Source organism: Eupeodes corollae, chromosome 3 (genome assembly GCF_945859685.1).
Source record: "Eupeodes corollae chromosome 3, idEupCoro1.1, whole genome shotgun sequence".
Lineage (NCBI taxonomy): Eukaryota > Metazoa > Arthropoda > Insecta > Diptera > Syrphidae > Eupeodes > Eupeodes corollae.
Window position 1 is genome coordinate 91080118 of NC_079149.1, and position 22027 is coordinate 91102144.

At 32.6% G+C, this 22027-nt stretch overlaps 3 protein-coding genes across 5 annotated transcripts in view; all 3 read right to left on the reverse strand.

Moving 5' to 3' along the window:
• Positions 1–3115: 3115 nt before the first annotated feature.
• LOC129952506 (ionotropic receptor 21a) lies at positions 3116–6742 on the reverse strand. The gene is made up of 7 exons (XM_056065113.1): positions 6293–6742; positions 5950–6231; positions 5563–5894; positions 5339–5500; positions 4441–4823; positions 4184–4376; positions 3116–4128 (listed from the first exon to the last, which is right to left on the reverse strand). The coding sequence occupies exons 1-7, from the start codon at positions 6701–6703 to the stop codon at positions 3201–3203; spliced, it is 2691 nt and encodes an 896-aa protein (XP_055921088.1). The 5' UTR covers positions 6704–6742; the 3' UTR covers positions 3116–3200.
• A 3053-nt stretch (positions 6743–9795) lies between these two features.
• Positions 9796–10293, reverse strand: LOC129950682 (uncharacterized). Its single transcript, XM_056062605.1, has one exon. It carries the CDS (start codon positions 10291–10293, stop codon positions 9796–9798), a length of 498 nt encoding a protein of 165 aa, XP_055918580.1.
• Positions 10294–17711: 7418 nt separating this feature from the next.
• The window catches only part of LOC129952548 (mucin-5AC), a 304021-nt gene continuing 299705 nt past the window's right edge, over positions 17712–22027 (reverse strand). For all 3 annotated transcript variants that reach the window (XM_056065182.1, XM_056065181.1, XM_056065183.1), the window contains 3 exons: positions 19777–20214; positions 19510–19708; positions 17712–19444 (listed from right to left, as the gene is read on the reverse strand). In XM_056065182.1, coding sequence (XP_055921157.1) covers positions 19283–19444; positions 19510–19708; positions 19777–20214 — 799 coding nt within the window. In that variant the 3' untranslated portion in view covers positions 17712–19282. The remainder of the gene's footprint in view (positions 19445–19509; positions 19709–19776; positions 20215–22027) is intronic.

The following is a 22027-nucleotide window of genomic DNA, read 5'->3' on the forward strand; positions in this document are numbered from 1 at the left end:
CCAGATTAGAAGGAGGGAACCAATTCTAGCATCGCCTTAGAAACAACCAAGCTTCGTTCAGCACTTTTAGTCCCGAGATTATCTTCTTTTTTTGGTTGTTTGCTTTGGTTTATATTGGTCCCAAAGGTTGTAAAGAAAGAGAGTTCCGTCTGTACAGAGATTCGCATTACATAGATATGGCTAATTAATCCGGAGGTTGCCAGGTGTCCGGATACTCCGTTAAGGCTGATCTGTTTTTTTTTTTGATTTGGGACCCCAGGCACTCTGATCATCGGCACGCTTTTAACACCTTAGAGGCAGTTGAAAGGAAGAAATAGGGTAAGGAGTAAGACGATGTTAAGAACATCATGCTGATATGTACGGGAATATGGTTATACATAAGAAGGAACATCAGAGAGAGGAGCGCCCCAGGGGTGCCAGCACTTAGCTTGATACAATCGAGGATTGTCGATCGTCGATCAACTCGGAACAAATTATTTTTGACAGCACGTAATTTGAGACGAGTTCCATTGTGACTTTTACTTAAAAAAGTCATTGTGAACTATAAAATGAAATGTCAAATGAGTTTACTTTGAAATTATTTCATTCTACTTTCAATTTTAAGTCTTTTCCGAAATGTTTTTCTTTGAATAGAAGAGTGAAAGTGAAGGCGATGAAGTGTCCAGTCCAGTACTAAAATCAAAAGAAGATATTTGAGAGATAATAGCAACCCATTCGAATTGAGTAAAAATGAGCAAATATTCAAAAAGAAAAGAAAGAAAGACTTCGTGCAGCAGTTTAGAGTCAACAAGGAATGTTTTCACAAGATACTCAGCTGGATAGATCTTCCAGAAGACAGAAAAAGATCAGCTCCATCTGTTCTACAGCTTTGTGCAACATTAAATCTCCTAGCCAGTGGGAGTTACCAAACCAATGTTGGAACAAATGTGTTGCTAAGTATGGCACAGACAACAGTTTCCAAGTTCTTTCGCCGAACGTTGGTTCTCCTGGAAAATAAGTATTGTCCGCAATGAAATAAATTTGATAGCTCCAAATTTGACAACAGCAAGGAGTATTAGTATATTATAGGAAATTTAAACTACCAGGAATACTGGGCTGCGTTAATGGTACTCATATTTTTCCTCCCTAAACCAACGTGAGAACTCATTAAATTGGTCAAAATCTCAGTCTGTTTTTTATTTATTGACATATTATTTTGTTTTTCCATTTTTCTAACTCAAAAATCACTCCCGACGATAAGTAATTTCTGTCGAGTGAAAACTTTTGTTTCAAACGTTAAATTTGGAGTTTGTGTGCTGTGGCATATGGCGAAACAATCGAGGACACTCGATTGAACCAAAATGTGTGCTGCCAATACTCGATTGTATCGACTAAACTCGGTTGTATCAAGATACTACGTGCTGGCACCCCTGGATAGCCTTTTCGCTAGTGTGGGGGGGGGGGTGGTAGAAGATATGAACGTCCTTTCGTTTCTGCAAGCTGACCTTGCTCAGCTTCTACAATTTCAGAAGTTTGATGCTCAAAATGAATTGGAGATTAGACAGGTGATCAATAAAAATATGAAAGAGTGTCAGAGACAAAACAGAGCCTTGGAATAAACAAGCATAACAGGGCCTGAAGGCAATTTTTTTCAAATGCTTTTAAAATGTTGAGCTTTACAATATTACTTTGTCCATAACGATGTCAAGATTTGTTTCACTGTTTGGTGAAAGTAACCATGAGATAACCAGTGGACCTATTGCTGCTATACATAGGCGGTATTGCAACTCATTAAGAAGTTTTTGATCTAGAAGACATTTCTTAAGATCTTGGAAAGAAGGGACGTATGTGAAATTAGTCGAAAAGGATTGGAATTTTTTGGGTATGGGTTGAGCAAATGCTATTTTTTATCCGCTCAGACCGAGATCTGAAGATTAGGAGAGATAAGAAAGCTTACGCAGTGGGTTTGTCAGCGTTAAAGAACACCTCTTCAGAACAATAGCTGTGATACTACCCGGAGCATCGGATTTGTGAATGTTAAGATCTTTAAGGACCTTGCATTTACGCCTTCAAATAAAGGCGTAGTCACAACACTTTCCAGCAGTGTTGAATTGGCGCCGAACTTCCTTACTAAGATACTAGCTTTCTCTAAAGAGATAACAAATGGAGTATCAATGAACACAAGCTCAGGAATCGTGGAAGAGCTAAAATTCCTCGTTGCAGGCCTTCCTGGCTTGCTTCTGGTGTTCCCAGTTGCGTTGGCCTTAAAACAACGGAAACTGAACTAGTTAATCATAACAAGCTTTTAGCAAATTTAAGTCAAACCAATCTTTAGATCTGATGTCTTAACCCTGTTTGGGATAAAAGATCTCATTCCTAATTCATTGTGATTATATCAGAACTGCATTCAACGTCACTATCGAAGAAGCATAGTCACCAGTTAAAGAACCTGAAATAGTTATTAAGGCCGACCCAGTTGTCTTTCTCGTATTGCCAAAAGCTTCTCTAAGGATTTTTTTCTTTAACTGGAGTGTTTTGAGGCGAGAAATTTGAAGACATAACACCATGGTAAGATGTGCCTAGAGGGGACAGAAAACTAAAAGTGTACTTATTGGGTCAGAGGTAAGACCCAAGAGTGTTTTCTGCTAGACTTTCCGAGGGCTCGTTGACCAGCTGAGTTAAACTCAGTAAAAATCTCAGCACACATTTCTTGGAGGTTTTGTCTGGGCCGAATGTTAATGCTAAGAAAAATTGTGTTCATGAAAATAATGATTTAAATGCGAGGATAGGAAAAAACAATTCGTTGGATGGAATCAGGTGAAGCATTAAGTTCACGAGAAGTTGATACAAAGGCCATAGTGTGACAAGATCTGATAAACAACATAATTCCTAATAAACATCGCAAGACCATGGGTGGAAAAGAATAGTGGCACTAAGCTAAACCTATGAATTAAAAATGAATCAAAAATTTGAAAGGAACAGAATCTTCACCTATGCACTTGGGTTTTACATTTTTTTCTGTATCCGGTATATTTGAAAAGCACTCAACCGAATGTACAAAAATGTGCAAAGTTTTATGCTTTAATCAATTTGCTTAAGTTTTCGCGAGTCTAAAAAAAAGGTGACCCAAAAGAACAAAAGTAACACAGAATTTTTATTTCAAAACAACAACAATAATTCTAATTCAATTTAAAAAAACCCATTAAAAAGTCATTCCTAGTTTACTTTTGCTGTTCATTCTCTTCAAAAAGCTTCAAATTTTCATATCTCGATACCAAATTAACATCATCCACTAAACTTCCAAACGGATTTTCAACTTCCTCAGCAACCTTTTCATCGATATCATCCAATACAAAACTATTAGTGACCTGCTGTTGGCGATCATGAACATCAATACAAGCGTCCAAATGCTGTACAACTTCTTCCACTTCCTGCTGTAAAGGAAATTCACCAACACTAGAAGGTGTTGTAATCGTTCTCGCTGAAGATTCTATTGATCTAGCATCAGTTTCCAATATAAGTTTTCCATTTTGAAAAATAAAATTCGGTTCTGGTTGATTATAGGTTCCGTAAAGTTCCTTCAATGTAGCTTTAGTGAGTTTAAATTCCTTGAAACCGAAAAATGTGTTCCCAGAATTATCAGCAGCAGCAGCTTCTCGGCTTTCATGGCGTATTGCTTTCCTTCGCAAGTAATCAGCTAAATCTTTTTTAGTAGTGAAATCAGATGAATTTCTTGCTGAAGATATCCCACTCGAGACAGACTTTCGAGCTCTTCTTAAAATTTGACGACATTTATTAGTGAAGCCACCTATTATTTCCGAACCCAATGCCAAACCACCAAGGACATAACCAATAGCCATGAGTAGGAACATACCCTCGGTGTCGGCGGTGGTGAGTTGACGTTCCTCTTGAATTCTTTCCTTGAGGGCATGCGAAGAAGAAGCTTGGAGAAGTTTTCCAGATGCACTTCTTTGCATCACCCATGAAACTTCATTGGTAATTTTCGCAATGAGTCCACTCTCTTGGGCTATGAGAATCGCTAGATCAAGTTTCTCTGCATAGACTGAATTTTTTGGTAAAACAAAACCAATGTGGAATGGAGCAAAACATTCCTCGCTTAAATGAAGAGCTGATCGCCGACCAAGAACACTGAAAAGAACCATTTGAACGGAAAAATAAAGTAGAGACTTGTTTTAAAACATACTCATCGCTGAAGTTTGACTGAACTAGATATTCCAGTTGGGCCCTAGATCCGAGAAAGGCATAGTTCCAAAAGAAAGACTGGGTTACATTGCCAATACCTTCTTCCAGGGTACTGACAAATTCCATTTTCTTGTATAACTTTGCCGTGGATTCGTGAGTAGAATTCTGAAACCATTTTTCCCATCCTCCTCGATCTTTGGGAATCAAAAAACAATGGCAAATAAGTAAGAAATTAATTGAAATCCTTAGATTACTTACCCAAGGTTCCAACTCGAAAGAACAGTCCCAAGAGATCATTCACCGAATCAACTGTAGCAGGAAAAGCTGGCAACGTTACAAAAGCAATAATTGATCCTGTATAACAAGAGGTTATGATAATCGTGAAGAGCCAATAGAATCCAATCAGGAGGCGGGTAGAAACTCGCTTTGAGTTGCTCCAAGAGTATTTTCCACTGAAGGTAAAGCTGTTGGTAAACATTCCAAAGACATACCAGAACATATTTTCAATCTCTCCCCAATTTCCAATCAAGTGACGCAGAGTTAGCTGATCGGTAAAAACAATTGGAACAATACCGCCGAGGTAAATACATGTTAGGGCTAGCCAAACGGGCCATTGGAAGGGTCCCAATATAGCGCGATATCTAAATAACAAATTTTTTTATAGACGAGGTAAGTAATGGGCAGGTTAAGACAACATGAGGAACTTTATTTGCAGTCAACTGCATTCCTTTAACAGCTGTCATTTCGACTTAAGCAGGCTTATTGATCTGTCAAATTCCAAACTTTTCCTGTTTTTGCATTCCATGGAGCAAAACAAATTGATTTATTTTTTGGTTTAAGATCAAATTTGCAGATGTGGATTTTTTAGCAGATTTGTCCCCATCAGCAATAATACTAACACAACTTTTAAAAAATGTTTTGCTGGGAATTTGACAGATTTTCCGCACTTGTTAATACGTACACGAAGTTAAACTAAAACTATTTCAATAATGTTCCATGCGCCACAAACAAAATTCAATTTTTAAAGGAAATCGGAATTTACCCGTGGAAAACTTTAATAAGTTAAGGGAGATTTTTCTTGACTAACTTTCCACACAACTTTCCTATAATTCATGTCGTCTGAACCTGCCCAAAGTATTTTAAAAACTTCTCTTACTTCGGTAGGGCTTTGGAAGCCAGAGTTATAAAAGCTGCACAATCCCTAGAATGCCCATGTGACATATCGATTTTCTCAAGCCTTTCTTGAGTCAAAAATACTCCAGCCATCCCCAGGTCTGCTCTTTGAAGTCTTACTTCTTCTATAATCGACTCTCCCGACCTACATTAGAACAAAACACTCTTAGAACACTCTTAGCTTCGAAAGTCCAAACCTGTACAAACCCCAATTTAGCGTGTTCCTTTGGCTCAATAATATCAAAGGAAAAGTTCATCTGCTTGGCTATCATATTTATCAATCTAAATTCAATTCCTTCCCAATGGATATGAGTTTGACCAAATGGATCCAATTTTCGAATTCGAAAAATAAATGGCGGCTGATTGACAGCTGATATCGAAAATCGATGTCCAGCGAATCCATCAGAGATTTTTTTCGGAAATAAATCGATTTGAGGACGTGAGAGAACGCCCTTAATCCAACTGGTAAGTACAATTGGCGTGTTGGCTCCAAGACCATCGGCGTAAAGTTTATGAGTATACAAAACATAAGGACGTTCCTATGAAATAGGGTAAACGAATGATATATGAATTCGAAAAAGTAAGGAATCTTACTTTCTGAGGATCTGCAACAGAACTTTCGCCTATAACAAGTAAATTAACAATATCTGAGGATTGCTTCGAGGCAAGGAAATCCTTAAGCTTCCATTGACTTGACCTAGATACGATTACTACTCGAGATTTCACTTGGGGACCAATAATTTTTCGAGCATTCATTGGGTCGGTAATGAACAAAATGTAGCTACGACAATTGTTGTCCATTGGCGAACGAAAACCGCGGTTGATAGGCTCAAACTTTTCTGAAATTTGACCGTGGTAGAAGGTAATGGGGAAACTCTGGAATAGTAATTTTTTAAATATTGTATATTTTTCATAATATTTCTGTCCAAAAACTCACTTTAAAGAGTTTCTGCAACATAAGGCTTTCATTTTTTTCCACATGATTATCGTAATAAACAACCGGTGGGCATTTAGCAAGGTACTTCAAAGCTATTTTACTTATAAGGCTTATCAACGAATTAGCTTGTCTTTCTTCGATTGTCGTATCAATACCAAATTTGGAGGCTAAAATATCACTGTGAGACTTGGGATGACCGTGAAATTTTGGATCAACGCGACGTTTTTCAATAGTGTGGTCGTTACATTTATACTCATCAAAAAGAGCCTCGTTTAGTTTATAATTTCGAGCTACTTCGAGACGAAATTTGTAATCTGAAGAACAATTATTTTTATTTTCAGCAAATGAAAGGATAATAAATAATAGAAGAAAGAAAGCAAGACGACCGAAATTCGAAAATGGTAGAACCATTTTCAGATAAACACTTGAACTAGAGTGTCGAGACGGATGTTTTCGATTTTTATACTTCAGAAAAAGGTTAAGTGAACTTGAGCACCAATTTTTTTATATTAAGGTTTATAGAAACTTTAATTAAATGTTGAGATAATAATCTTAATCACGTTATAGGTTGTGAACTGTGTATTTCTAATGAAGAGGACACCTGCAAGTAATTTAATCAAATTGCTGGGAACTACATAGTTTATAAAGATAGCGTGAAAGGAAAGGATTTATGATTTCGAAAATAACGTTTTGATTTAATCAGGGGTGAATCAATTGAAAGTTCTACAATAAAAATAAACTTTAGGTACTTGAGGGAAGAGGGCAGGTTATCATTTTAACTTACTTCTTCAACTCTACTGGTGGTGCAATAAAGACTTTCAGCTCTTAAAGTGCGTCTAAATAAACTAGTTCCGTTTCCATTTTTTTGCATTGTAAAATAAATTTAATTTATGAAAAATTTAAGACCAAGTGAGTATCAAAGGATACCAAGGATGTTTTAAAGGATTAAGTAATGGAAAGGGTAGTGTGTGATTAAAATATGTACAATGGCTCCCACGACTAATCAGACAAAGAGAATGCAAATTTTTGCGGTGCAATTTCTCCAAGAAAATTAATAAGTTATTTATAATTTTATGACATATTTCAGCTCAAATTAAGTTTAAAAAAAACTGCATTTCGAGTAAAAGGGTGTGTTGCATATTTTGGTGTTCGAAAATAACATTTTGTAGAATAGAATATCTACCCAAATCACACATCTTGTGGTGGTGATTATTGTATAACTGCCCAAAGGTGCTTGAAACACAGAAAAGGTCACCTGGCCCAAATGCAATCAAGAATATATGAAATAGACTGGGGCGTAGAGTTGCTCAAAGAACTTTATAAACATTGAGAACTTTAGGGGGGTCCTTTAAAAAGAATGGCAAAATATAAGTCCTAAAGTGTGCCATTCCGCGCCGCCACAGACTTAAGGAATAGGTACATTAAATTCAAAGGATAAGCAACTAAGTACTAAATATTAAGTGTTCCATAATATTTGAGGTGTTAGATTATAGATTAGCTTTTGTTTTTGATATTAATTTGATGTTTAATGGCTTAAATTGTAACTTTGGCTTATTTAAAATAAAAACGTGTTTTTAATGTCATATAAAATGGTTACAAAATTGTATACTCTTCAAATATTTTCTTGGAGAAATTGCATTGCGAAAATTTGTATCTCATGTGTCCGATTAGTCAGGGGGAGCCACTGTACATGAGCTACAGTATGTTAAGAAGTTGCCAATTTGAACATACTAATGCTTATTTTGAAGATATATTAATGTGATGTCATGCATCAAAATTATACTAGTCAAAGGTGTTTCACAATATTTAAAGTTTTTTAAAAAAGAAATATTTAGAAAACAAAAGTAATGTTTCGCTATGTGGCCATATATAGTTGAAGATTTTTTCAACTAAGTTTGGGTTTCACTAGAGGTTAAAATATCGTTACAGGTTGAAAACATTTGATTGATGTTACAAAATAGCCATTGTAGTCGTTTAATTTGAAACTCGTCCAGCATATCTTTAAGATTCTTGAGCGGATTGCAATTTTCAAAATCTTTCAAAATGTATGTGGTTTTTTTGTCAAAGTTAATGTTAAATTGCAAAAGCGTGCCATTTATTGTTACACAATATTTTAAATTAAAAACAGAATACGATTCAAATTATAATCAATTCTGTCTCCGTTACCTGTTCATTGCGATGAGACCTGAACTGAGAAGAAATTAAAAGTGGAATTTTAAGAGCAACTAACAGCAAACCAAAAGATAATTGGTAATTTGTTTCGCGGTCCGTGGAAAATAGCCACGGAGTAATCATTTAGTATTCCGGTCCCTGTTCCTAGAATCAAACTACAGAATTAGGAATGGCAGAAGGAACTAGGTTCTCTGTGGAATTATTTCTTTACTTGACACGAGTTTTTTTCTGATTATTTTAATACAATTTAGCTTATCCAAACATAATTCAGACTGAAAAATAACAAGCAGTGGTTATAAGATCACCTTGGTAAAAAATAACTTTCGTTATAAAACAACCTTTGCTAATTTACGAAGATAACAAAATAATTTTAATTAAAAAAAAATTCATGGTTATAAAATTACCTTGGTAAAACATAACATTTTTCAACATTGAAAAGTTTTAAGAATTTTTCGACTTTAAATAAATAAGAAAGATGACTACTCAACTTTAGATTAACCATAATTTCTTTTTTTTTGCATTTTGTTTAACTATAACAAGTCCCAAAAAACCTAAGTGAGCATAGAAGATTATTAAGGTTTTTATTCAAAATATTCGTCTTAAGACCTTTTACCTTTTTTTTACAAGGAAACATTAAGAAGTTAGAGCAGTTTCAGAAATGTCAACTGTCGATTTGACAATATCTGTTTTTCACATATGTATGTATATCTTTCGTAAACGTTACTTTGTATCTAAAAGCGCTTTTAGTAGAAAATGTATGTAGAATACCAGAGTTATGAAAGAGGATGTCCAGAGATTAAATAAAACGACCACGCTAAGTAAAGTTCAAGTAACAAGTATATTAAAGAGTAAAATAGAAAAAAGGTTACAGGAAATGTATTTTGTATTTAAGTGACTTTAGAATTAATATTAGATTATTTGTGTAAGGGGGCGTTGAGTGTTATTAGTGTTGACACTTATTATTATATTTAACACACCCTCTCAACACTTTTAAATTCAAAAGGCTGGATTTAAATAAATGTAAATTCAAATATAAAAATTTTCTTTGAATAGATGTACATACATTAGTTTTGTAATAAAATTCATTAAATATTCAATAAATTAAAAATTACTTTTCATAAGTTAATCCAAGATTTTTAAAACAAAAACGATGTTTTGGAAACGGTGTACACTTAGTTAAAGAATCAGCTAACATCAATTCTGTTTGCAGATATTTTAGTCGAATAGTTCCCTCGGATACAGCTTCTCGAATATAGTGAAATTTAATGTGAAAATGTTTTGTCCTGGACCGCTTTCCTTGATAGTGAGCAATATACTGAGCACTTTGGGTATCAGTGTATAAATTCTATGGGCTGCTCTTCACTCAGGATTCCGAGTTCAACGAGTAAGAGCTTGAAATATTTTGCCTTCTTAGCAGCAGATGTTAATGTCACATATTCGGCTTCAGCACTTGATGTTGTTATTATTGATTGTTTTCTTGATTCCCAGTCAATAGGACCTCCAGCCATTACGAAAACAATGCCCGATTGGGATTTCCGATCATTGATGTCTTCTGCCCAATTGGAGTCAGAGTAAGCGGAAATTGGTTTGCCTGTTCTGGAATAGAGAATTTTTGAATTAATTGTTCCTTTTAAATACTTAAGAACAGATAAAGCTAAATTCCAGTGCTGCTTTCTTGGGTCTTGATTGAATTGAGACAACATGTTAACATTGCAGGAGATATCTGGGCGACTAAAAGTAGACAGATGTAAAAGACTACCGATGAGTTCCTGGTATGATTGTTTATCAACAGGTGTTCGTTCTTCATTCTGTGAGGGCTCTTTCTCCATTTTAGTTTTAGGTGGCATTGGTAGGGTATTCGGCTTGCAATTCAAGAGATTGTATTTGGTTAACAAATTTCTTACATAAGACGGTTGACTTATTGACAAAGTTCCTTTGGCACTGTCTCGTAATACTTCTAGTCTAATAGTAGTTCGTGGTTCACCTAGATCTCGAATATATAAAGTGTTATAAAAAGTACACTTCTGAGGTTTATTATAAATTTCATTAAAAATTGTAACCGTACCGATTCCCATAATTTGGATCTTTTTATCGTTTGCTAATTTTACATACCCCATGTGATTTTTTGACAGATCAGAAAATAATTTTTCATCAAAACACATATGGGAGGTAGCCCCACTATCCACACACCACCGGCTCACTTGTTAACCTTTGCAAACTTCGTCAACAACTTCTAATGCCTTTGATGACGTGCCCACAGATAAGAACTCTTGAATGATAAACCCGCTCTCGCTTTCGTCATAAACTTGTTTTGAAGCTTGTTGACCATTTTTAGTCAAAACTATTTGCCGTTAAAGTAAACCATATGATATTAAAGTTACAGGAAGCCTTAGTGGTGATAACAGAAACGTTCATCTCGTAGTGGCATTCAGAGCTCCGAGTATAATATGCTCGACTTGTTGGCTACTGATAGACCATCATTCCCAAGGAGCGGTGCCTATCTGGATCTTTTGCTAATGGACACAAGACTGATAATAACTGACACTGTGGGTCAAAGATCAAGAAACTGTTTACGGACGATCGAGTATGACAGTGACCACTGCGGACTCGCCGCCGCAATACTGCTTCCAAACGAGCTTCTGGAGCTGGAGGAGTACGTGCCGGTGCATTCTTACAATTAAAGTAAGACTCACTGCCTACGCTTCACCAACGCTTTCGCGAGGGAACTTCGGTCTTGAAACATAGCCCAACCAATCAACAGGAATCTGACAAATTCCCAGATTGACTGATATTTAAAACAAATGGACGACACAATCCAAAGAACCATGGAAAGAACTATACCGAAATACAAGGAACGAGACACTACGAACTAGTACCGTAACGCTACTACAAACACACTACATAGACACAAAAGTAGACTTCTAACAAGGCTTAAACGTTTGTATCGGACATTTATTGGCCCAAACAATCTGGAGGTTAGGACATTGAAGTCGTCGATAAAAAACGTAAACAAATTAATCTAAGAAAACTATCGGTTAAACATTAATTTGTACTGGAACAAAAAAATTCGGGCCATTAATTCTAGTAACCCGAGTATGTTTCCGCAAATTAACAAGATCTTTAGGAGGAATGATTAAAACGACCTTCCTTGTCTTAAGGTTCAGAGGACAACAGAGAACAGAGATGTACTTCTGACAGCAGGAATAGATCCAGAAGACGCCGCCTTGGGCGAGGAATTCTTTGGTGTCGAAAATCCGTAAATAAATAAATACACATCTTCGATTCATTAAAGAAAAAGAAGTCAGCAGGTGACTACGACATTTACCTCAGGAAGCTGTGGAAATTTATACCACTTTGTTTAACAACGTTATGATTAATGTATATTATCCGGTCTGTTGGACCGCTGCCTGTGGTACATCCTCTCCCGAAAAAGTTAAACGACAACTCCAATCCAACAAATCTCCGGTCGATAAGTCTGCTGCCAAGTATCAGTAAGGTATTCGAAGAGGTTACAAATAGAGCTCTGTCCAATTGGGCTGAGAACAACAAAATAATTCCGGATAATCAGTTCGGCTTTAAGGCGGAATGACACTATTTATGCTAAGCCTAAGCTTGTTTCTGATATCCAGTGGAACAAATCTAAAAGACAATGTACGGGTGTTTGTTTGGTTGACTTGGAGAAGGCTTTCGACACCGTAAGGTTAGAGGGTCTGTATCTAAAGTTAAACAGACTTGGTCTAAGTAAACCACTGTTTATGACATGCTTAATTGTAAATAGTTTATTGTCAAAATATTGGCAATACCAAAATCTTTGATATTATAAATGGTCTTCAACAGGGAGCAGTTAACTCGCCGATCTTATTTAGCATTTACACCAGTGATCTGATAGCAAGTCTGACTCAGGCAATAGCGTACGCTGACGACAATTGCGTACAGAACAGAACGTACAGAACGGCCCCAAAAATTGAGGTTATCATCACAGAGTGACTTCGACAAGATTCAGCACTATTGCGATGGCTGGAAGTTGAAAATGTATGGAGCCTCAAGGGATACGAGAAAGAACTGGAAAAATCTAGTCATCGTTGGACCAAATCGACAGCCACTGGCGAATAAAAGTGTATTAAAGAACCTTGGCATCTGGTTGGATCAGTACTTGTATTTCGACAGACATATGAGTGCTGCTCTGTCCAGAGCTAGGGGAGTCTTTACCCTGACAAAACGGTTGTTTTTTAGCAGCTGTCTTGATACATGGCCGATGATTGCCTATGAGTACCCGGTATGGTTCAACGTTGCGTTCAAATGGAAAAGATTCGGGTGTTTGAGAAACAAGGTCTGCTATACGTTGCCTTGGATTACACAGAACACCAGAGTAGGAGTACAAACAATACTATTCCAGGTTCTATACAACAGAGCCAACATAAACAGAATAAATTATTTCTTGCTGAAGCTTGGAACGGGTCACATTGCGTGAGCGATGCCGTCGACTAACAGCTTAATTTTTGGGGATTAATACCCCAACATAGAGTACTACAAAAGTGCACGTTTAAGTGGCAACATTCTGCCCGAAGATTTTCTCTATTTAGACAATCGAGGGCTGATACAGGATAAGGAGGCGGTTCTGCTAATCTAACAAGTCAGCAGTAAAACTATAGATAGGCGACTCCTTTACAGTCAAGACATCCTCGCACTGGACGGAGACGAGTGCCTTTAGTTCAGTAGGACTGTTTCCGATAGGGACCGAAGTGATAGGGTGAGGAAGGAGAACCAGTTTTGGTGGCTTCAAATTGAGAATGTCATTTAAGTTTGTCTAGGGCGTTTGGTCTTGGCCTTCTTATATAGGTTTAAGTATTAGGTTAGGGACAGTCAGGGTGGCACCAAAAAAAATTATATAAAAAAACACAAAAAAAAACACAACAACAAAAAACATACAAAAAAAAACAAAAAAGCTTACTGTGGCTGTTTTATTTTTTAAGTTGTTTTAAGTAGTTTTAAGTATTTTTAAGCAGTATTATTAGTTTTGAATAGTTTTAAGTAGCTTAAGTATTATAATGGGTTTCGTTTTTTTTTTTTAAAGTTTTATATAAAATTGTCTTGGTTTTAGATTAAGTTCTTCTTATTTAGTATTAAAATTGTTCTTAGGCCGAAAGGCAGTAGATATAAGATAATGGATTAACTTAGTTCACCCGCATAGGGCCAGTAAGATATTTTGTAAGTTTTTGAAATTTAAGCTAGTTTTTTAAGAATTTTTGTCTAGCTTTAAGTTAGCTTTAAGATTTTGATGAAATAAAAAAAAAGAGGCTGAGATGCGACCCACACTGATAACTTCCCATCTCGTCTGTCGATTTGTCTTGCTTAAAAGTTTGTCTATATGTACTCGTATCAATTGTTAACAAAATTGCGTACTATTTTTTGTAGATTTTATTTTTTTTTTGAAAAAACGGACTGTTGGATTTTTATGTAAAAATTGCTGAATATCGAAAACAATATTTTCTGTGAAATAAAATAAGCCAACATTTTTAATTTTTGAAAAGCTATTTGAGTCGAAAGTAAATTTTTACCAAGTTTTAGTTTTGTTTATTTTTAGAGTTTTATTTTTTTTTTAAACTGGCAATTCGATTTTTTTCAAAATTTTATCGAATGTTGAAAACAATATTTCTTAAAAGATAAAATTAGTTTGAAGCCAATATTTCAAATTTTTGAAAAATCAATTTTTACCAACTTTTATACATTTTTTTTTTGTTTTTATTTTTTATAAAAAAATCTGTCAATTCGATTTTTCTCAAAATTTGTCCTAATGCTGAAAAAAATATTTCTTATAAGTACAAATTAGTAAGAAGTTATTATCTAAAATTTTTGAATAGATATTTTAGTCGAAAATCATTTTTTACTAAATTTTGTTAATTTTTTTCCGGTTTTTTATTTATTGTAAGAAAACTGTCAATTCGAATTTTTTTTCTAAAATTTTACTAAATGTTGACAACAATATTTTTTGCAAGATAAAAGTAAATTAAAGCCAATATCTCAAAGTTTTGAAAAGATATTTGAGTCGAAAATCATTTTTACCAACTTTTATTTATTTTATTTAAGTTTTTATTTTTTGTAAGAAAACTGTCTATTCGATTTTTATCAACACTTTTCAGAATGTTGAAAACAATATTTCTTATAATATAAAGAAATTTGAAGCCTAAATTTCAAGTTTTTGAAAAGATATTTGAATCGATATTCAATTTTTACCAACTTTGAGTAATGTTTTTTTTTAGATTTTAATTTTTTGTAAAAAAAACTGTCAATTCTATTTTTCTCAAAATTTTATTAGATGTGAAAAACATTATTCTTCGTTGCACAAAATTGTTTTGGAGATGAAATCATATTTTAGTTGTAAAATTTTGGATGTGACAAATTTTTTTTCAGCTCTTTTGATTTTTTTCAAAAAGTATACTTCTTTGATATTACGTTACAATATATTATGTAAAATTTAATTCAAGTCTCTAGCGTTTTTAGTTCGTAAGATATTTGGGGTTAACCAAAATTGTCACCTTTTTTTTAAACTGCTATGGTAAAAAAACTACCCACGCAATTTTCTTGAGAGCCCTTTCTGCATCTTTCTGCCTTATTATCTGTATAACAAAATTTATTTGAAGTCGATATCTCTTCTGGTTCTTGATCTATGGACGGAGAAAAAAAAGTCGCGAACGTACGGACGTACAAACGTACGTACACACGCACGCACAGACATCTTTTTAAAATTCGTTTATTTCGATTCTAGGGACCTTGAAATGTCGAAAAATGTAAAAATTTTCAATTTGACAAATCGGACCCATTACAATAACTTAACAAGATTTTTTCTCATTTCAATTAATTAAGAATTCTCAGAACCCAAACGAAACAAAAACGACAATTTTGTTTATTAACATAACCACCGAATGAGAAATGTGCTTCGTCGCTGAAGAAAATTTTATTCCGAAAATCGTCGCCGTTCACCGCCTGTTGTTGAAGCACTCATTCGATGTATGAACGACGTTGTTAATGGTCAGCTGGCTTCAGTTGTTGTGTTAGCTGGACTTTATTTGGATGTAGGTGTAGAATTAAATGAGAAATACGCCATAATATGCCGTAAGACATGTCTAATTCCTGAGAACGACGAAGAATCGACCTATTCGGAAAAAGCAACGCTTTCACTTACAGCAGCTATATTTTTAATTGTACGAGCGAAATTATGATGCACGGGCCTTAAAATATCTGTAAACAGTTTAGTCATTTCAAATTTCTTCAAAATGTTCCCAATTGCTTGCGTAGTTGAACGATTATTTAAACCATAATCTCCTCTTAAAGCAGGAAATGTGGCTGTAGTAGACACACCATTTTTGTAGTAGGTTTTAATGATTTGTATGCGTTTTGGGATGTCAGACTTTCAACTGAAAAAAAAAAAAAAAAATGAAATTGGTTTAGCAACTAAGTTTGAAAGATGTCAAATTTCAGCCCTATACTTTTGAACTCGTAAAATGAATTACCCGTTATTTATAATTATTATTACAAAAAAATACTTTACAACAATATTTCTTTCTAGTTTTATTATTTAAAGTTCTCAAGCTTTTGAAAAAATCCCCAACATAACCTGTAAAGTCTTTTAAATCCACAATACACCCAAAAATGGTGTCAAATCTTTTTGTTTCTATTACCAGAAGCTACACAAATAAAACAACAATGATTTTATTATTTAAACATTTTATTTATTTCATTTCAGTTATCATCGTCTTTCTTCTGCTACAACATTGATAAATACATAAAATACGAACACTCACTGTTTTTCTTTTAACATTTAAACAAATTTCAAACTAAAAATGAAGACATAAAATTTCGATGTTCTATCTAATTTTTAAACATTTGTGAATTATATTATTTATTAATTAATTTAGCCAGTCACAATTTTGACAATTAATTTTATTTATATTTTTTATTTATTCTATAAAATTATTATTTAACATTGAATGTTAATACTTTTTTAAATTGCTTAATTGCACATTATTTCCATTTTTTGTTTTTCTGTATTTTTTAATAAAATTATTATAACAATACATCAAAATAAAATATAAGAAAAAAAACTTACTATAAGTTTAAATAATAAAACAAAAAAAATACAAATCATAAACAAAAACATAAATAAAATGAGGATACAAATAAACTTTATATGTTTTGTTTAATTCGTTCGATAGGAATTTTAAAGAATAAGGAAGCTTTTAAATAATACTATATTGCATACAGGTAAAAATGTTGCTCCATTTTTTAAAAGATTTTGAAATACGACAGATTTTCCTATTTTTTTCAGAATTCCCTTTTTTGAAGCACTGATTTGAAAATTATGGAAGTTGGTTTTTAAATCAATGTACATTTTGATTTTGTCTCAATTAAATTCGTCTATTTATTAAGTCTTAAGGTAAAATTGAAAAGAACCTTCTTCAAAAGTTGTTAAAAAACAGAATTGAAAATAAGGTTACTGCGTTTCGGGTCGTAGAAAAAGACATCGTCCGCGTCTCAAATGCTAAAGCTCCTTAAATTATTAGAAACAGATTTGAATTGAATTAAGTAAAAAGAATTTTGATATTTGATAAAAATTAAAAATACGCGTATAATTTTGAAATTTAAAAAAAAAACAAGTCAATGGAAATAATATAAATAAAATGAAAATTGACATCTTAACGCCCAATGTTTTGTAATCAAAGTTATCAATTTGATTTTAAATTGGTTAAAATTATACTCAATTTGCAATTGAAACAAATTTTGAGAACACTTTGAAGTTCAATAAGTATTCGAATTAAACAGAGTCTCCCAGTTTTTTTTTCAGAATTCCCTATTGTTTGAAACATTAATTTGGAAACTATAAAAACTGTCTTTGAAATCAATGTTCATTTGATTTTGTGTCAATTAAATTTGCTTATTTATAAAGTGTTTAGGTAGAATTGAAAAGAACTTGCCTTGAGAGCTGTTAAAAGAATAGTACTATAAAAATAGGGTGAATGCGTTTCGGGTCGTAGAAAAAAAGTTCGTTCGATTCTCAAATACTATAAAGCTCCTAAAATAATTGGAAACGAGCGAATTTAAAAGGAATTGAAAAAGAATGTTGATATTTAATAAAAATAAAAACGAGCGTATGCTTTTGAATTAAAAAACAAAAAATCAATGAAAAATAATATAAATACAAAATGGAGGATGAAAACTGACATCTAAGCGCTCAGTGTTTTTCTTTAAAAAAAACAAAATGTATAGAGATTTAAAAAAGATAAAAGGTAAAACTACGAATAAGTAAAGGCCTTGGAAAATTTTAACAAAATATATGCAAAAATACCAACTTTAAATTGTTAATGAACTTTTTGGGTGAGCTCTAATTTTTTCAACATTTTACAATAACATAAACAGTTTATATAATGACATTTAGTTAAAAAATCGACAGTAAGTTGACACAATGATAGTTAGCTCACATATTGACAGTTAGTTGACAAAGTGACAGTAAGTTGACACAATTAAAGTTAGTTCACATATTGACAGCTAGTTCGCATTCTGACTAGCTGTCAACCAAATTTAAAAGACTCTTTTCAAAAGAATTTGATGGGCTTAAGCCACAAAAAGTAGTAAATAAGCTTTAAATACGAACAAATAAAATCGATACAAATTAAATTGATTTTCGTATAATAAATGCCTGAATAAATTTTCTTCTGTAACACCCTGTATGTAATAATGTTATTATTTATTAGCAACCTTTTCATAGGTAGGTATTAAAGGTTAAACAAAATATACAAATTACTTATATGACTAATAGAATTATCGTATTTATTCCTTACATTACTACAAACAAAAATGATAACTAATATAACATTACACCACCCTGTACACTCTAGGACTCAATTATTATATTGTTTTGTTTTGTATTCTTAGAAAAAAACCAAAACAATAATTTTATTTAAATAACATTTAAACAAAACGAAAACATTCATAAGTGTTAGTGGTGTTTTTTTCGATTTAAAAAATTGTTTTTAAGTGTAATTGTTTTTATTAATATTACATTCAGCAACATAAATACAACATGGCTTGATGAATAACAAAACAAATATATTTGTGACTTAAAATATACAAACACAAAATTAAACAAAAAGAAATTAAAATACAATATAAAAACCATGAACTTATAGCTTTTATTTGTTTCAAATTAATTAAATAAAAGAAAATAAACAAAACTTAAAATTTAAGACATAAAAATGTGAAATATTTATCACAAATGAGGATGAATATCTAATAACATTATGTAATGGTGTTATATACTATAAAATCTTACAACATTTATTAACTTTTTACAACACATAAAATTATATTTTATAAACTTTGTTTTGTTTATAAAATTTTAAATAAAACTAAGGTTTAACATTAAAATTAATCTACATCGGAAAACATCCCTAAAATTTATTGACAATGGTTTTTATTTTACTTTCTTTTATTAAATGGTTACATAAATGAATGATGTTTTTATTTTATATAATTTATTTTTCTACATAATGATTTTTATTTAGTTTAAATTAAAGAACAAAAAATAATAAATATTATTTTCAATTTTTGTTTTAAATTTAGAGAAGAATGAAAATTTAAATTCTCAGCGAGTGAACGTATTTCATGTTTGTTTTTAATTTGTTTTATTTTTCAAATCCTTGAAATAATTTAATTATTTAATTATAGCCAATGTTTTGTTTTTATTTAATTATTGTCTTGGTCGTCTTTTAAATTAAATTCGGTTGTGTTGTTGTTTTGTTTCAATATAATTAAATTAAATACTTATGATTCTTCAATGTCATTGTCAACTCGAGACGATCGTATTCCAGTTTTTCCTGTCCATGGATAAATATCAGGACATGGCTGACATGTTCGCATGTATCGGACACCGGATTTATGCCACAGATTGCATACTTTAGGGTTGTTGCAACGTTTTGGTCGATCCTGTTTTAATGAACAATAAATATTTTGAATCTTGTTATATAAAGAATATAGAAGAAAGGACTTACCGAATAATCACATTGGAATGGCTGGAAATTGTTTAATCGGGAAATAGGTGTTGGATCACGGACCCATTGTAGCGCTTGCCAATTTGTCAAAATCCAAACATCTGGCATTGAATTGATTGCATCTAAGAACTTGATGAATCCTTCTTTATGATGTGGCTGTGTGAACCAAGCTGCATGGTAGAACAAACCAAATGGAGCTCTAAAAGATTACAAACAGAAAATAAGCTTTGAAATATAAACTTCCTAGAAATATGCAATTTTTCTTACCTGTTTGTTGTGTAATGTCTTTCAAAGTTCTTCATGATCATTTTGTAAACACCATCAGACTCACTGGGATTGGAGCATGCATCACCCATGGAACAACGACCACCATTCAAATCTTGCCACATCACCATTGGCACCTGCCACACCCCAGGATAGCTCTTTGTCGGACAAGGTGGGATCATGCAATCGTGGAAGATCTTGTAGTCCAAAGTGTAAGGCCAACTTGGTGGACGATTCTCATAGACCGGCATCGAGGAATCGTATGTGAAATTAGAGTCGTACAACATTTTAAACATTTTATTGCCTCCAACTGAAAGGAATGGAGCTCTCATGCCTCGAACATCGGATAATTTGACTCCACCATAGGCGGCAAGAATTTCACGTTGTCCAGCAACTTCACGAGTCCATTTCTTTTGCGAAAATTGTTCTCCAAAACTATGCCTATAGTTATATTGGAAAAAGGAAATGACAGAAAAGAGGTAACATTTTGAAAGGATGTAATTTTTAAAGAGTTAAGTTAGTTAAACGAAACATACATAAGTGTTAGTAAAGCATTTTGTGTATTTTGTTTTTTTGTGAGTGTAGAAATGTAGGCTACTTAAAAACTTTTTGAGAATTACAATTTTTAAAGATAACATATGTAGTTCCGAAAAGATGAACAAAGTTTTTGGATCTAATATTTTTATAGGTATGTTTGTTTTTATGTATATTTTCAACCATCGTATGATTTATGAAAATTTTGAAAAGAAAAGTTTCAGGAAAGTTTATTGAAAAGTGATAGAAAACGAAAAATATTATTGACATTTTAATGAATTTTCCTTTGTGAGCTTTTGAGAAAATTATTTTCAATGGCTTAAGAGTTTTGAAAAATGAAGGTATTTGATAAGCTTCGAAAATTTGTAAGAACAATTAACATCACTGGGCAACAAATGTAATGTAAGTCTTTTTGAAATCGTACATCATAATTATTGTTCTATTAGTTCATGTTTTTTAAATGTTACTCTCTGAAAACGCTGTTATAAGCCTAGGGTAAAACGGAACGCAGTTCTTAAAAAACTATTGTTCGACATTTTCACAAAGTACAGTTCAAATCAGTTTAGCATCTCACTTTGTTTTCGTAATATCTTGTTACTTAAGAGATGACTTAGTTATCGTTAGTTTTCATTTGACTCAATCTAGAGCTTGGGAAAACCTTGAATGTAATTCGTTTATGTTTTTGAATAATTTGTTTAAGTGCTGATTTTAAATCCAAACTCTAAGTTTGGCTATATTTCCTCGATTTTATAAATACGCTTTTCAACATTAATTTAATTATATTTTAAAGTGCAAACAGAAAAAATTTGAGATTTCTCGACTTTTCAAGGTCCCTAAAATCTAAATAAGAGACTTTAAGGGAGATGTCAGTGAATGCGTATGTACAAACGTTCGTACCTTCGTCGGCCATATCTCCAGAACCACAAGAGATATCGACTAACAATATATTTTCTTATACCGATAATCCTGGAGAAAGAAGCAAAAAAAAAAAACTCAGAAAAGAAAAAAAAATTGTGATCTATCTCGAATGTTTTACGAACAAAAAATGAGTTTATCTCCAAAATAATTTTATTCAACGAAGTATAACGTTTTTGACTTAAGGTAAATTTTTTAGAAAAATCGGATCGACAGTTTCTTATCAAAGAAGAAAAACCTAAAACAAACAAATATCTTTTCAAAAATTTAAAATATTGGCTTCAAACTAATTTCATCTTATAGAATTTTTTTTTTCGACATTCAGTAAAATGTTTATAAAAATCCAACAACCAGTCTTTGCATGAAAACTTGGTTAAAATTGGTTTTCGAGTAAAAATCAAAGTATTTCACCATATTCAAAATATTGTTGGTAATTTTTAGTTTTTTTAGAAAATTGACAATTTTTTTTTAAACACGAAAACCTACAGAAACAACAAAAAACTGGTGAGAAATGGTTTTCTACTCAAGGATTAGGAGAACAAAGAAAGATATTGACTTCAAATTATTAAGCTCACACAAAAATTGTTATGAATAATTTTTTTTAAGTTTTAAGGGAGACAAATCAACAATCGGGATTTGAAGTTTTCAATGCGGACCGCATCCCAGGTTTTTTTTTTTTTTTAATATATTCGAAAAACTTGATATATTTTATAACCTTAGAACTACGAATTCGTAATAAAAACAAAAATTGGTTTTATAACTTGTTGTGGTTTTCTGTTAACCGTTTTAACATAAATACTTTAGC

Coding starts and splice junctions, on each gene's coding strand:
- LOC129952506 (XM_056065113.1), bottom strand. CDS start 6,703: ATGGTTCTACCATTTTCGAATTTCGGTCGTCTTGCTTTCTTTCTTCTA. Junction 5,501..5,562: donor AAGGAACACGCTAAATTGGG/GTTTGTACAGGT, acceptor GTTCTAATGTAG/GTCGGGAGAGTCGATTATAG. Junction 4,824..5,338: donor GCTTCCAAAGCCCTACCGAA/GTAAGAGAAGTT, acceptor TTTGTTATTTAG/ATATCGCGCTATATTGGGAC.
- LOC129950682 (XM_056062605.1), bottom strand. CDS start 10,293: ATGGAGAAAGAGCCCTCACAGAATGAAGAACGAACACCTGTTGATAAA.